Source organism: Aulonocara stuartgranti, assembly GCF_965226115.1.
Source record: "Aulonocara stuartgranti genome assembly, chromosome: 22".
Lineage (NCBI taxonomy): Eukaryota > Metazoa > Chordata > Actinopteri > Cichliformes > Cichlidae > Aulonocara > Aulonocara stuartgranti.
The window spans coordinates 36,913,447-36,927,183 of record NC_138957.1 but is presented as its reverse complement, the minus strand read 5'-3'; the positions used below and the strand labels follow the sequence as shown (position 1 = coordinate 36,927,183).

The 13,737-nt window shown below is 42.3% G+C and overlaps 1 protein-coding gene across 1 annotated transcript in view; it reads left to right on the top strand.

Annotated features, from left to right (window-relative positions):
* LOC309699507 (uncharacterized protein) overlaps positions 1 to 13,737 on the top strand; it is a 72,380-nt gene that overhangs the window by 12,905 nt on the left and 45,738 nt on the right. Inside the window, exons 2-9 of the mRNA XM_082522556.1 lie at positions 6,816 to 7,088; positions 7,281 to 7,571; positions 8,212 to 8,496; positions 9,061 to 9,090; positions 9,698 to 9,727; positions 10,103 to 10,138; positions 11,235 to 11,510; positions 11,748 to 12,038. Coding sequence (XP_082378682.1) covers positions 6,816 to 7,088; positions 7,281 to 7,571; positions 8,212 to 8,496; positions 9,061 to 9,090; positions 9,698 to 9,727; positions 10,103 to 10,138; positions 11,235 to 11,510; positions 11,748 to 12,038 — 1,512 coding nt within the window. The remainder of the gene's footprint in view (positions 1 to 6,815; positions 7,089 to 7,280; positions 7,572 to 8,211; positions 8,497 to 9,060; positions 9,091 to 9,697; positions 9,728 to 10,102; positions 10,139 to 11,234; positions 11,511 to 11,747; positions 12,039 to 13,737) is intronic.

Here is a 13,737-nt window from a genome sequence, read left to right as displayed (position 1 = left end):
GAGAGTAGACTTTATCACAGTAGATGTCTTTCTGAAAGCGCTGTAACTGAGTTTAAGAATATAACTCACCTCTCCACCTCTCTGGGAACATCTCAGGCCGTCCAAAGTTTGGAGGCCTATCTCTCCTCACCAGCTAAATTATTGTGATGGTGTTTATTATGTTTCTCTCTTTTTTGCTAGTTTTCTCTTTTTCTCTCAACAGGTGATCCGGGAATTTTTTTTTCTTTTTAAGTGCCCTTTCTCACGGTCCTCCTTCCTGTCTGTTTTTCTTTTCCTGCATCTTTCTTCCTTTCCTATCACCAGCCATGTCTGTCCCGTCTGTGACAGCTAACAGATCATCTGCAGAGGCTTATTTGAAGAGTTTCAGTCAAGTTTCAGAGCTCAGCACAGAAACGGCTTTAGTGAAGGTTACAAATGATCTTCTTATGGCCTCTGACAGTTCAATTCAATTTTATTTATATAGCGCCAAATCACAACAAAAGTCGCCTCAAGGCGCTTCATAGATACAGAGAAAAACCCAACAATCATATGACCCCCTATGAGCAGCACTTTGGCAACAGTGGGAAGGAAAAACTCCCTTTTAACAGGAAGAAACCTCCAGCAGAACCAGGCTCAGGGAGGGGCGGGGCCATCTGCTGTGATTGGTTGGGGTGAGAGAAGGAAGACAGGATAAAGACATGCTGTGGAAGAGAGACAGAGGTTAATAACAGATATGATTCAATGCAGAGAGGTCTGTTAATACATAGTGAGTGAGAAAGGTGACTGGAAAGGAAAAACTCAATGCATCATGGGAATCCCCGGCAGCCTACGTCTATTGCAGCATAACTAAGGGAGGGTTCAGGGTCACCTGGTCCAGCCCTAACTATATGCTTTAGCAAAAAGGAAAGTTTGAAGCCTAATCTTGAAAGTAGAGATAGTGTCTGTCTCCTGAATCCAAACTGGAAGCTGGTTCCACAGAAGAGGGGCCTGAAAACTGAAGGCTCTGCCTCCCATTCTACTTTTAAATACTCTAGGAACAACAAGTAGGCCTGCAGAGCGAGAGCGAAGTGCTCTAATAGGGTGATATGGTACTACAAGGTCATTAAGATAAGATGGGGCCTGATTATTTAAGACCTTGTATGTGAGGAGCAGGATTTTGAATTCTGGATTTAACAGGAAGCCAAAACAGGAGAAATCTGCTCTCTCTTTCTAGTCCCTGTCAGGACTCTTGCTGCAGCATTTTGGATTAGCTGAAGGCTTTTCAGGGAGTTTTTAGGACTTCCTGATAATAATGAATTACAGTCGTCCAGCCTGGAAGTAATAAATGCATGTGTGGATCTAAATCTTCACCACAAAGTCTGTTCACATACAAGAGGAAGGGGAGTGAGTGGGTCAGCGCTCAGGGCACAGAGATTAAGTTGGCCTTAAACACACCATTTATTTCCATGGAAACAAACACAGCCAGAATTACAAATACAGTTTAAAATCCCCCTATACAATAAAAAGAGTGTTCTCAATACGCTAAAAAAAAACCCTGCCGGCAGAGATAACTATATACTATCAAAACAAAGGCTAAACAAATGTTTCCCATATGCTAAAATTCCCCCGTTTCTTCTCCTCCTGCTCACCTTTCCCGTCTCTGCGCTCACTATCCCCCTTAACAGGTCAGTTTGGCAGCTGATAGGCCGCCTTGGGGAACGCCCCCACCTCACAGGTGCCTAGAACTGTCCACTTAGTCCACAGTGGATTAAAAGAATATTGTGCAACTACACTAAAATACACAATATAAATATGAGGATAAAACCATGCAATATAAATATCACAATAAAATCATGCAAACACACAGCCTGATCCAAAACAAAATATAAGAACACAATTTTCCACTGTGTGATACATGAACTAGTTTTTCAGCATCACTCTGAGACAGGTGACCCTGAATCCTCCCTTAGGTATGCTGCAATAGATGTAGGCTGCCGGGGGATTCCCATGATGCACTGGGTGTTTCCTTTCCAGTCACCTTTCTCACTCACTATGTATTAACAGACCTCTCTGCATTGAATCATATCTGTTATTAACAGTGTTGGGTAAGTTACTTTAAAATAGTAATTTAGTTACATTACTAGTTACTTCTCTCAAAAGTAACTCAGTTACTTCAAGTTACTCGTTACTTTCAAAGTAACTAGTTACTAGGGAAAGTAACTTTGGTTTTACTCAGAATTCTCTTGTTAATGTGTTTCTTCCATAACTTTGCCAGTCTTCTAGCTTGCTTACTTGCCACAGTGCACTGTGCCACCTACCAATAGAAAGGAAAAAATAATGTGCACATTTCCACGAGAGAAATCCCACGCCTGGACCGTCATTGACTGCTGCCATGATTCTAGCCTACGTCACAGCGTCATGTGCGCCTTTTACATCCAACACAAAAACTGCAGTCGTGGTGCTTTCGATTGTACTCAGAACTCGGAAATTCTGCCTTCTGAATAGGAAGATGTAGGTAACAGCAGACTGCAGATGAGCTGCATACAGGGCTGGACTGGGACAGAAAATTGGCCCGGGCATTTTGACTAGAGACCGGCCCACCATTATAGGAAAAATCATAAAGCCTTTGAATGAAAATAAACACTGTTGTGACAGTGATGTACACTGTTTTGATGGTATATATGCATCAATCTATCAATCGTTTGTTGTAAGATTCAGATAATTATTTTTTTAAAAGCTAGACATTTTAAATGAGAATAAGAAAGAAAAGTATTTCTTTGTGCCCCCCATTCCCCGTTAATGCCCTACCTGCCCCCCTGGCAACACTTTGCTAGATCCGCCCCTGCACAGTTACCAGCTGTCAGCTACTTAGAAAAGGATCCTGGTGTTATTTGTCTCTCAGAAACAGTTCATAACTTCCCTTCAACTCATTCATGTCACCTAAAAGGTAAACCTGTTTCTCCATCACAGCTCTGATGATTCAGTAAGGACATCTCCTGGTTTCATCTTCATGTTTCCCTCTCACCAGATAACCAAACCATATCATGACCAGCAGGTTTACAGCTGTGGCTCCAGCAAACATCAGCTGATACTAGAAATTAATATTAAATAAATTCTAACAATAGCTGATCAAGCTTAAACGTGCTGCTGTTGTTTAGCGCGACATCCGCTGATTTCTGGAAACCAGCGGTGAGTGAGCGATAAACAAACAAGAGAGCCGATCAGCTGATCATTGATCAGTTTCATGATTGAAGTAGAAACGGGAGAGAGAGAGGGGGAGAATGAGAGAAGAAGAGGCAGCTGTGCAGCAAAGACACAGACTAACTCCAGCTTTGTGTCTTTTCCATTGTAGCTGAATTAGGGGACAAACTGTTCCCTTTCACCTCAATAAGAAACGCGTAATATTTTCTCTGAATACCAGACGGGACGGTTGGCAACTCTAATAACTTATGAACAAAATAAAGTTCAACATCAGTAACTTCATAGCACCCACCCAGCTGTATAGAAACTCCGTCATGCTAGCTAGCACGCAGTATGGAAAAAGTCAGAATAACGAAAATAAACTCCACCTAAACTTGGTTTATATCTGACCCAGAGAGACTGCAGGTCATAACTTCTTACCTGAAGTTCAGTTCACACTTGGACCGGCGGCCGCCTCGGGTCTCTTTTCCTTCTGCGTCCCCTTCATCCACCTGCTGGCCTCCACCACCTGCTAATGTTACTGAATCTGTGGAAGCTCCGCGATAGCCACCACACGAAGTAACGAATAACGAGCCTATCTAAATCCCAGTAACGAGTAACGCGTTCCTGATTTTGGCATAATAACTAGTTACCGTGCTCGTTACCACAATAATAACGTAGTTACTGTAACGCGTTACTTAATAACGCGTTAGTCCCAACACTGGTTATTAACCTCTGTCTCTCTTCCACCGCATGTCTTTATCCTGTCTTGTTTCTCTCACCCCGACCAATCACAGCAGATGTCCTTTGTCTGCAGCTTGTAAGGAACTGATCTTTGGAGTTCCACCAGGGGCTAAAAACGCCTGGGCTTAGAAAAAAAGACCCCCAGAAACAAACTACAGGGCCAAAGTTCACATATTTGTTGTTGTTTAGTGTTTCATAGTTCAAAGTTCAAATCGCTAATTCTAAATCTTTTTCCATTCAGTAAAAATCTGCAAAATGTCAATTTCATTTTGTGTGTTCCCGTTATTACTCCCTTATTACACACTTATAACATTCAGTAAAACAAAACAACTACCAGATGTTGAAAGACGTGGTATCCCTGAGAAAAGGGACAAAAGCACATCCTCACAGACTTTATGACACTTTTACAAACAACGACGTCATTCCAGGCGGCCTGTTTAACTTTATGGGGTTTAAAGGGCTACGGTTGCTAAGTGGAAACCTTTCAAACGTCCGACCGCAGCGTAGATTTACAGCCATGTCTATCAATCCGTGCTACCTTACGTGGTTTATGCCTCCATCGGACATGGCCGTTTTGAGTTGTGCGCACGCGCAGTAACACAAGTAGGGTGTTTCGTTAGAACACTTGTTTACCGACGTTCACTTCCTGTTGACCCTTTCACAATAAAACAGGTTAGATTACGCCACATCAGATACTCAAAATAAAACTGGAGCTAAAAAAGTTAAATGACGCTGAAATATTTACACTGATAAAAATAAATAAAGATATTTTAAATGCTCTGATTAAGTCTCCTTTATGTGTTTGTATTATTATTTTTAGTGTTGGTGTTCCAGGGTTTGCTCTTCCGTGTGTGATCTTCCAGAATAAAGCTGGGAATAAAAAAAATAGAAACCGTTATCCAGCTGAAGTCTTCCAGCTGTTGCTCACTAACATCAGCAGGAAGGCGAGCAGCTGTAGGTCTCAGGCAGACACGGAGACCCCGCTCCAGCAGGAGGATAAAACTGGTTCTAAAGGAGAACAGAATGATCCTCGTGGTGGTTCTGGTCCTCGCGGGGACAGGACTGCGCGTGGACGGCGGTGAGTGACCGTCCTGCAGGAGGCTTAGAAGTGAAAGTAAAGAGTGACGCACATTTCAGATGATCGATTCTAGAGCTTTAACCCTGCTGCACAGGCCTGACATCTAAAGACAAAGGAGGAAATAGTTTTCACGAGATGTTCCCTGTCTGTAACTGTCCCCACGGACCGAGAGAAAACTCCGTGTTAGTCCATCCTGAGATGACCGAGTGCTGCTTCTAATTTCCACAAGTCTTTACTAACACTGATGTTAGTGCGTTATTTGTCACACTTACCGTGGAACATATATATACTGGAATACTGGGTATAAAAGTCTGGGCTAAGTCTTCTGTTAGAAGGACTGCAGCAGTCCAGGAGTTGGGTTAACTTTCTTTCATTAAGATTGTTTCCATCAAAGTGTTTGCCAGGCTTAATCCAAATTCAGTGCAGCCATACTTGAACTTATTGTTGTGTAGTACACAGTATGTGTGACTCTGAGCATGGTTTTCTGGAAACAGAAACAGGTAATTCTACAATGAGTAGAGTCATAGATAACTAGGAAAACAATCACAACACATCATCTATTAACACAAGCAATATCTCATAATGTCCACAAGGGGTCACTGTAGAAGATAAATTGGCCAAACCGCACATGTCTTACAAGTTGTTACTAGTAAGGCACAAATATGGCAAACTAGCAACAGTTCAACTAAACAATAGAAAAGTCCTTCATTCCTAATACAGCTGGATGGTCACTGCTACTAACTTAGTACTGAATAATCCAACAACTGAGGCATAATTTTAACATGCACTGGTTAAGTATAACCAGTATCATGCCAATTAACCGACCAAAAGAAATAACACTTCGAGGTTCGTTAACGCACAACTTGATCACACAAAACTGTGTTACCACTGCAAAGCTCAGCAGCAGCTCCTTTAGTCATCCCCACTCTGGTACTGAGCACACGGCCTCTGATGCACTTGTTTCCTTTGGTTCACTTGCTGAAATTCCACTTGTGTGTAAATGATCAGTTTCAGTTTGTTCTTCTCTCCTGGTCTCGTGTTAGCATCAGTACTTATCAACAGGTCAGCACCACTGGATTAAAATGCTCTTTACGCACCTGTTGCCATCTTCAACCTGGTGTCAGAGCTCTGCTGATGCTGTTTTAGTATCCAGGCACATTCTTTAGGTGGGATTTTAGATTAGCTGTAGTCTGTCCACAGACTTTTGTCTTTGTGTCTACATTTTTAAGTATGTCACTAAAATCTTTACACAACAGAAACATGACATTTTTGGTCAGCATACAAACAGAGATCTTTACTCATGTATGAATCCCAACCTTATCATTGGGGAGGGGTTTGTACCTCAAGGACTCATGTTTTCCACAGCAATGGACCATGATGCCTCCGTCAGGACAGAGTTGGGAGGCTCAGGCCTTGGGGAGGGGCTCATCAATGAGGGTCTTTGGCCTTGATTGTCATGGGCCAGCCCTCCTGCCATCCATGCAGGGACCGTAGGAGGAGGACTTGACAGTCACAAATTTGTGCTGGTGTCATGGTCATCCTCTCTGTGGTGGGGAAGAGCTGGAGCTGAAGCATGAAGCTGAGACACAGATACAGGCTCACCTCAGAGTGCAGCTTGTGTTCTGGAAACGAGAAAAGAAGCAAGAACAGAAGAACGATGGGTCGGGTCTCAGAACGGTCATATTCAACAATCCTAGTTTTTCCAAGAAAAGAACAAGTTCATCAACTGATTGTTTATCAGGGACTGACTAAAATACCAAAGAGCAAAGCTTCCTGATTCATAGTGGATGTAAATATTCAGATGGTTTTTCTCAGCTGGCTGGAATAAAAACATTTCCTCCTGTGTGACTTTCAGACACTCACTCCCTCCATTACATCTACACGGCGCTCTCCAAACCTGTCGGCCTCCCGGGCATCCACCAGTTCACAGCCATGGGTTTGCTGGACGGCAGGATGATCGACTACTTTGACAGCGAGAATCAGGTGAAAGTTCCCAGACAGGAGTGGATGAGAGAGCGTTTACCTGCTGATTACTGGGGAAAAGGCACACAGTCCCGCAAGAGCAAGCAGCAGTGGTTCAAGGTCAACATCAACATCCTGATGGAGCGAATGAGGCAGAATGACTCAGGTCAGACCCTCGAAAGCTGAAGGACCTGCATGACATCAACAAAATAACATTTTAATTGAAAAATGCTTCCATTTGAGATCAGGTTCCTCAGGTCAGGAGCAAGTTGTTCCTGCTTCCTCATCTCGTCTCCTCTGAATCTTCATTTCCTTGTCCTTTGTTTGTTCTTCCTTTATTTCACCCTCCTGCTTCCAGACCTCCACGTTCTTCAGTGGATGCACGGCTGTGAGGGTCAGACGCAGCCTGACGGCACGCTCAGGTTTGTCCGAGGCGTGGACATGTACGCCTACGATGGAAACGACTTCCTGTCCTTCGATGATAAAAACGGAGTCTGGGTCGCTCCGATTCCGGAGGCACAACCCACCAAGAGGAAGTGGGACAGCGTCCAGGTGCTGAAAGAGTACACCAAGGGATACCTGGAGAACGAGTGCATCGATTGGCTGAGCAAGTTCTTGGATTATGGACAACAGCAGCCACGAAACACCTGTATGTATGACATCTAGTTTCTGTATTTTGATATTTATTCTTATTAGACTTTATAGACGAGGCTTTGTGTGTGATTATGGGTCAATAACATTCAGAAATCCAAGAACCTTCAGTTAAACTTCCAACTTTTCTAAGTTCAGGTCAAATAAATGTAAAAAGCTTAAAGTTTCCTGTGAGTTAAATGTTTCCTCCTTTATTTGGACACAACAGTCTCATGATGGCAGCAGTAATGCAGATTTACAGCTCAATATAAATGAAAGAACACACGACTACCTATCAGCAAAATCAGTAAGCAGTCATAAACTGCCTCTTCACTTTTGATCTTCAAACTGGCGTTGTACTACCTCGCTGCGCCCTCCCCCCACACGGCAGGTGTTCACCTACAGAAACACCTGGTGGATAAAAAAGTCACAGAGACGAGATAAACGAGCGTCTCTCCGAGTGCTCAGTGACGTTCAGCTCCAGATGTGAGACTACAGATGTGAAAGCATTTTGTGTGGAAGCCACAAACTAAACGTCAGCGTGCGACACGTCTGCCACAGCTGTGCTCAGTCGTTAGGGGTGATCAAAGAAACCTGAATGGTTCCTGTTTGCAGTGATAGCTGAGGAGATACACACCTCTTTACATTTCCTCCTCCAGCTCCACCCGAGGTGTCCCTGTATGCAAAGACCTCCAGAGTGGATGCAGACGTGGTGCTGACCTGCCTCGCCACAGGCTTCTACCCAGCAGACGTCGTCCTGAGGATGAAAAAGAATGAGAGCGTCCTGACTGCAGACGACGGCCTGATCAGCTCAGGAGTTCTTCCCAATGAAGACCACACCTTCCAGAGGAGAGACCGTGTGGAGGTTTTAAGGTCTGACCTGTCTGCGTTCAGCTGTGAAGTCGTTCATGAGGCATCTGCTGTGAGCGTCACCAGAGTTTGGGGTGAGAAACTTTATTTTTGTCATTTTTCAGACTTTTCTGTTTTCATTTCTTTAGACCTGTGTTTGAATTCAGAAGTGGTTATTAGTATATTCATGTCCTAGGAGTCACTGTGTGGAATTGTACATCATTTTTCCTTAAGTAGGAGTTTGGTGGCTCTGAGTGAAACTTTACATGTAGCCCCAGGCCACCAAATCACACACACTGCTAACATATGGATGAAGGTGAACACATACTCACAAACCAGAAATTGGCAAATGAATTACATTTTATTTTTATTTCAAAATGTTTATTAAGAATATTTAAATTATGAGCAGTTCAGATAAAAAGAGAAATATTTAAAATGGGAAATGTTTGTGTGAACAAGACAAAACAACACGAGGTCTGACCTGGAAGGTTCGATTGATGTATTTATGCTTGATATGTTTGAGCAAATATAAAATAATAGATGTTTTTCAAGATGTGTTTACAAAAAAGAAAACAGACTGGATTCCAAAATAAATTTTAATTTCATTCATTCAAATATTTGATGTTGTTCGGTGTCGTTTAACTCTGTGTTTCTAACAGGTGGACCTTCTGTTGTTGTTCATCCAACAAGTAAGTGTCTCTGCTCTCGACATGCAGCAGGTAGAATAACCGTTGAACACGCTTACTGAGACTATTTTATTACTTTGTACAAAAGCCTTTGTTGGTGATGACAGCTTGTGTACAGAGAAGCCTGTTTCTACCGTCCTACTTTAAATACTGGAGGAACCAAAGGAAGCCCACAGTCTGACAGCAAAGTGCTCTAATGGGTGATACGGTACCACGAGGGCATTAATATAAGATCATTTGTAACCTTCACTAAAGCTGATTCTGTGCTGTGATGAGCTCTGAAACCTGACTGAAACTCTTCAAATAAGCCTCTGCAGATGATCTGTTAGCTGTTTGACAACTACTCTTTCAAGGATGTTTGATATAAAGGAAGGTTGGAGATTGGCCTATAATTAGCTAAGACTGCTGGGTCTAGAGATGCTTTTTGAGTAAAGGTTTAACTACAGCCAGCTTGAAGGCCTGTGGTACATAGCCGATTATTAGAGATAGGTTGATCATATTTAAGATTGAAGCATTAATTAATGACAGGACTTCTTTGAGCAGTTTTGTAGGAATTGAGGAAGTAATCACTGAAGTTAACTGAGAAAGATGAACTCTGTGTTTCTAACAGGTGGACCTTCTGCTGTTGTTCATCCAACAAGTAAGTGTCTCTGCTCTCGACATGCAGCAGGTAGAATAACTGTTGAACACGCTTACTGAGACTATTTTATTACTTTGTACAAAAGCCTTTGTTGGTGATGACAGCTTGTGTACAGAGAAGCCTGTTTCTACCGTTCTACTTTAAATACTGGAGGAACCAAAGGAAGCCCACAGTCTGGCAGCAAAGTGCTCTAATGGGTGATACGGTACCACGAGGGCATTAATATAAGATCATTTGTAACCTTCACTAAAGCTGTTTCTGTGCTGTGATGAGCTCTGAAACCTGACCGGCAGGACTTCTTTGAGCAGTTTTGTAGGAATGGAGGAAGTAATCACTGAAGTTAACTGAGAAAGATGAACTCTGTGTTTCTAACAGGTGGACCTTCTGCTGTGGTTCCCACTCCAAGTAAAAGTAAGTGCTTCATTTCTCCTCTCTAGATCCGAGCTCTCTCTGCACACACACACTAATCAGCTATAACATTACAACCACCTGCTTAAATCTAATCTTTCCACACACAGCATCTGGACAGTGTTCACAGTGCTTTATCAGGTATTGTGTGGAGAACGTTGAAGTGAAAAATGAGTTTAATCTGTCTTTGATTGAGGCTGTAACACAACAACATGTGACTGAGAGTACGCTGAGCTCATTGTCATGTTCAAGAAGCCAGTTTGAGATGATCTGAGCTTTGTGACATGGTGTGTTATCCTGCTGGAAGCAGCCATCAGAGGGTGAAGCACTGTGGTGATAAAGGGATGGACATGCTCAGTAACAACACTGAGCAGGCTGTGCTGTTTCAGCCGTGCTGAGTTGGGACTAAGAGGCCCAAAAATATCCCCAAACATCAAAGCAGCAGCAGCCTGAAGCTCAGATATAAACCAGGATGGATTCATGTTTTCATGTTTGTGCTAAAATGAAGTCGTGTGTTTCAAATCTTTCTTTAACTCTGTGGTTTTAAACCGGTCGACCTTCTGTTGGTCTTGATCCTCCAACAAGTTTCTCTGCTCTACATGTGATCTCTCTCCTCTCTCTGTACCGATGATGGATGGATGATGGATGATGGATGGATGATGGACGGATGGATGGATGGATGATGGACGGATGGATGGATGGATGATGGACGGATGGATGGATGATGGATGGATGATGGATCCTTCTGTCCTTCACTTGTCCACCATCGTCCATATTTTTGGATAATAACTTTGTAAATCATTGTGATGGAGTGTGAGAGATCTGATTAAGCTCATTTTGTAACTGTATGTTTTAACTGTGTGGTTTTTAACAGGTGGACCTTAGTTAAGTTAATGTCCTCCAGAGCAGCTGCTCTTTAACACATGTAGCACACAGAGGTTTAAAGAGACAGAAAAACTGAATGGATGTAATCATTGTTTATCAGGGACTGACTAAAATACCAAAGAGCAAAGCTTCCTGATTCATAGTGGATGTAAATATTCAGATGGTTTTTCTCAGCTGGCTGGAATAAAAACATTTCCTCCTGTGTGACTTTCAGACACTCACTCCCTCACCTACATCTACACGGCGCTCTCCAAACCTGTCGGCCTCCCGGGCATCCACCAGTTCACAGCCATGGGTTTGCTGGACGGCAGGATGATCGACTACTTTGACAGCGAGAATCAGGTGAAAGTTCCCAGACAGGAGTGGATGAGAGAGCGTTTACCTGCTGATTACTGGGATAAAGGCACACAGTCCCGCAAGAGCAAGCAGCAGTGGTTCAAGGTCAACATCAACATCCTGATGGAGCGAATGAGGCAGAATGACTCAGCCAGTAAGTCTTTGCTGTTTTAATGATTTAATAACTCAGGTACAATCCATGAACTCTGAACGATCAATAATCAGTAACAAAGCATGAAATCAAGTAACTGTAGAGAAATGTTTCCGCTTGAAGTTCCAACTCGGGACCAAATTATTCCTGCTTATTGGTTTAAATTAAAACGTTTTTATGTTTATGTTTATGTTCATCATCATCTTTCGTATTTATTAATTTCACCCTCCTGTGTTTCAGCCCCTCATGTTCTTCAGTGGATGCACGGCTGTGAGGGTGAAACTCAGCCTGACGGCACGCTCAGGTTTGTCCGAGGCATGTGGATGTACGCCTACGATGGAGACGACTTCCTGTCCTTCGATGATAAAAATGGAGTCTGGGTCGCTCCGACTCCCGAGGCACAACCCACCAAGAGGAAGTGGGACAACGTCCAGGTGCTGAAAGAGTACACCAAGGGATACCTGGAGAACGAGTGCATCGATTGGCTGAGCAAGTTTATGACTTTCGAACAACAGCAGCCTAAAACAGCCAGTATGTATGAAATTTGAATTCATTATTACTTGACTCTATAGAAATAGTTTCAGTAATAATGAATAACTGTACATAAATTCATGAAATCCTTTTTTCCCCATTTTTTAGGTCAATGTGTGACAACATTTCACATTAAAAAGCATCAATAATATTTTTATTAAAATTTCTTGTAATCCCATTTTTAAAGTTTTATAAATTAAGTATAAATGAGCTGTATGTAACGTCCTTTGTTTGGCAGAAATATCAGTTTTATTGGAACCAAAATAAATGCTCACACATTTAACCAAATATTCCTTCAATAAATGTGTCACTTTAACATCTGCATGTTTGCAGCCTGTGAGATCCATGTGTACATGTTTGCAAAGAAGACCAAAGTGGAGACAAAGCTCATCCTGACCTGCCTCGGCACAGTCTTCTACACAAAAGACATCATTGTTAGGATCAAAAGGAACGGACGTGTTCTGACTGCAGACGACGGCCTGACGAGCTCAGGAGTTCTTCCAAATAACGATGAGACCTTCCAGAGACGAGACCATGTGGAGATTTTGAAGTCTGACCTGTCACAGTTCAGCTGTGAAGTCATTTGTGAGAGGTGCAGTTTGGAAATTTGGGGTAAGAAACGTTTTATTGTCTCTGTTGTTGACAGTGTTGGTCAAGTTACTTGAAAAAAGTAATCAGTAACTAATTACAGATTACTCCCCCAAAAAAGTAATCCCGTTACTTTACTGATTACTTATTTTCAAAAGTAATTAATTACTTAGTTACTTAGTTACTTTTTAAAAGCACGATTTACAACCTGAAGAGGTGATAAAGTGATAGATCTTTCAGCCCAATTCTACTTTTTCTGCATAATCATCATACAAAATGTAATCAGATGGAAAAGTCTCTTTTTAAAACTTGTTTTATTAGTTTTAATCTTTTAACTTTATGCATCAAGCAAAAATTTAATTATCTGCAACATTCTCTGACTTGAATAAATTAGTTTAACATTTAAACCTATTTTCTGCACATTCCAGCTCATAAAATAAAATATATTTTGTGTTTACACTCAGTCTTTCAAATAGATGCAAGTAAAACACAGCAGAAAATAATTAAAGTCAAAGACTCAGCGGTCCTGTTGCTCTATTTTCACCTGTAAAGCAGGAGTGGGGCAGGTGGAGGTTTACCCTGGTGTAGGTGTGCCGCGGTCAGTGGAAGAATCCGTGAGTTTCTCTGTGAGTTTCCCATTACGTCGTAGCTACTCGGTGCTTGTTGGAAGTTTAGGGTTTTTTTCGCTGTAAAAAGAAGTTTTCTTCCCATGCACAGCGGACACTAATGTTTTTGTCACTCTTTATGGAATCAAACTCAAAGTAAGGTCAGTACTTCCACGCTTTAAACGCTGCACGCTCATACTCTCTCCTGCACTCGATATGTGATCCACTGTTGATCTGCACACAGCTGTTGTCACTAACGGCGCACTCGCTTACGTCACTGTCGTGAGACATTCTCGCAAAAAAATCACGGTTTTAGTAACGCAGTAACGCAGCGTTCCTACGGGAAAGTAACGGTAATCTAATTACCGATTTTGCAATAATAATCCCTTACTTTACTCGTTACTTGAAAAAAGTAATCGGATTACAAGTAACGCGTTACTGCCCATCTCTGGTTGTTGATCATAACTCTGTTTGTTCAGTCAGAGCCTGGAGCTCCTCTGTGTCCA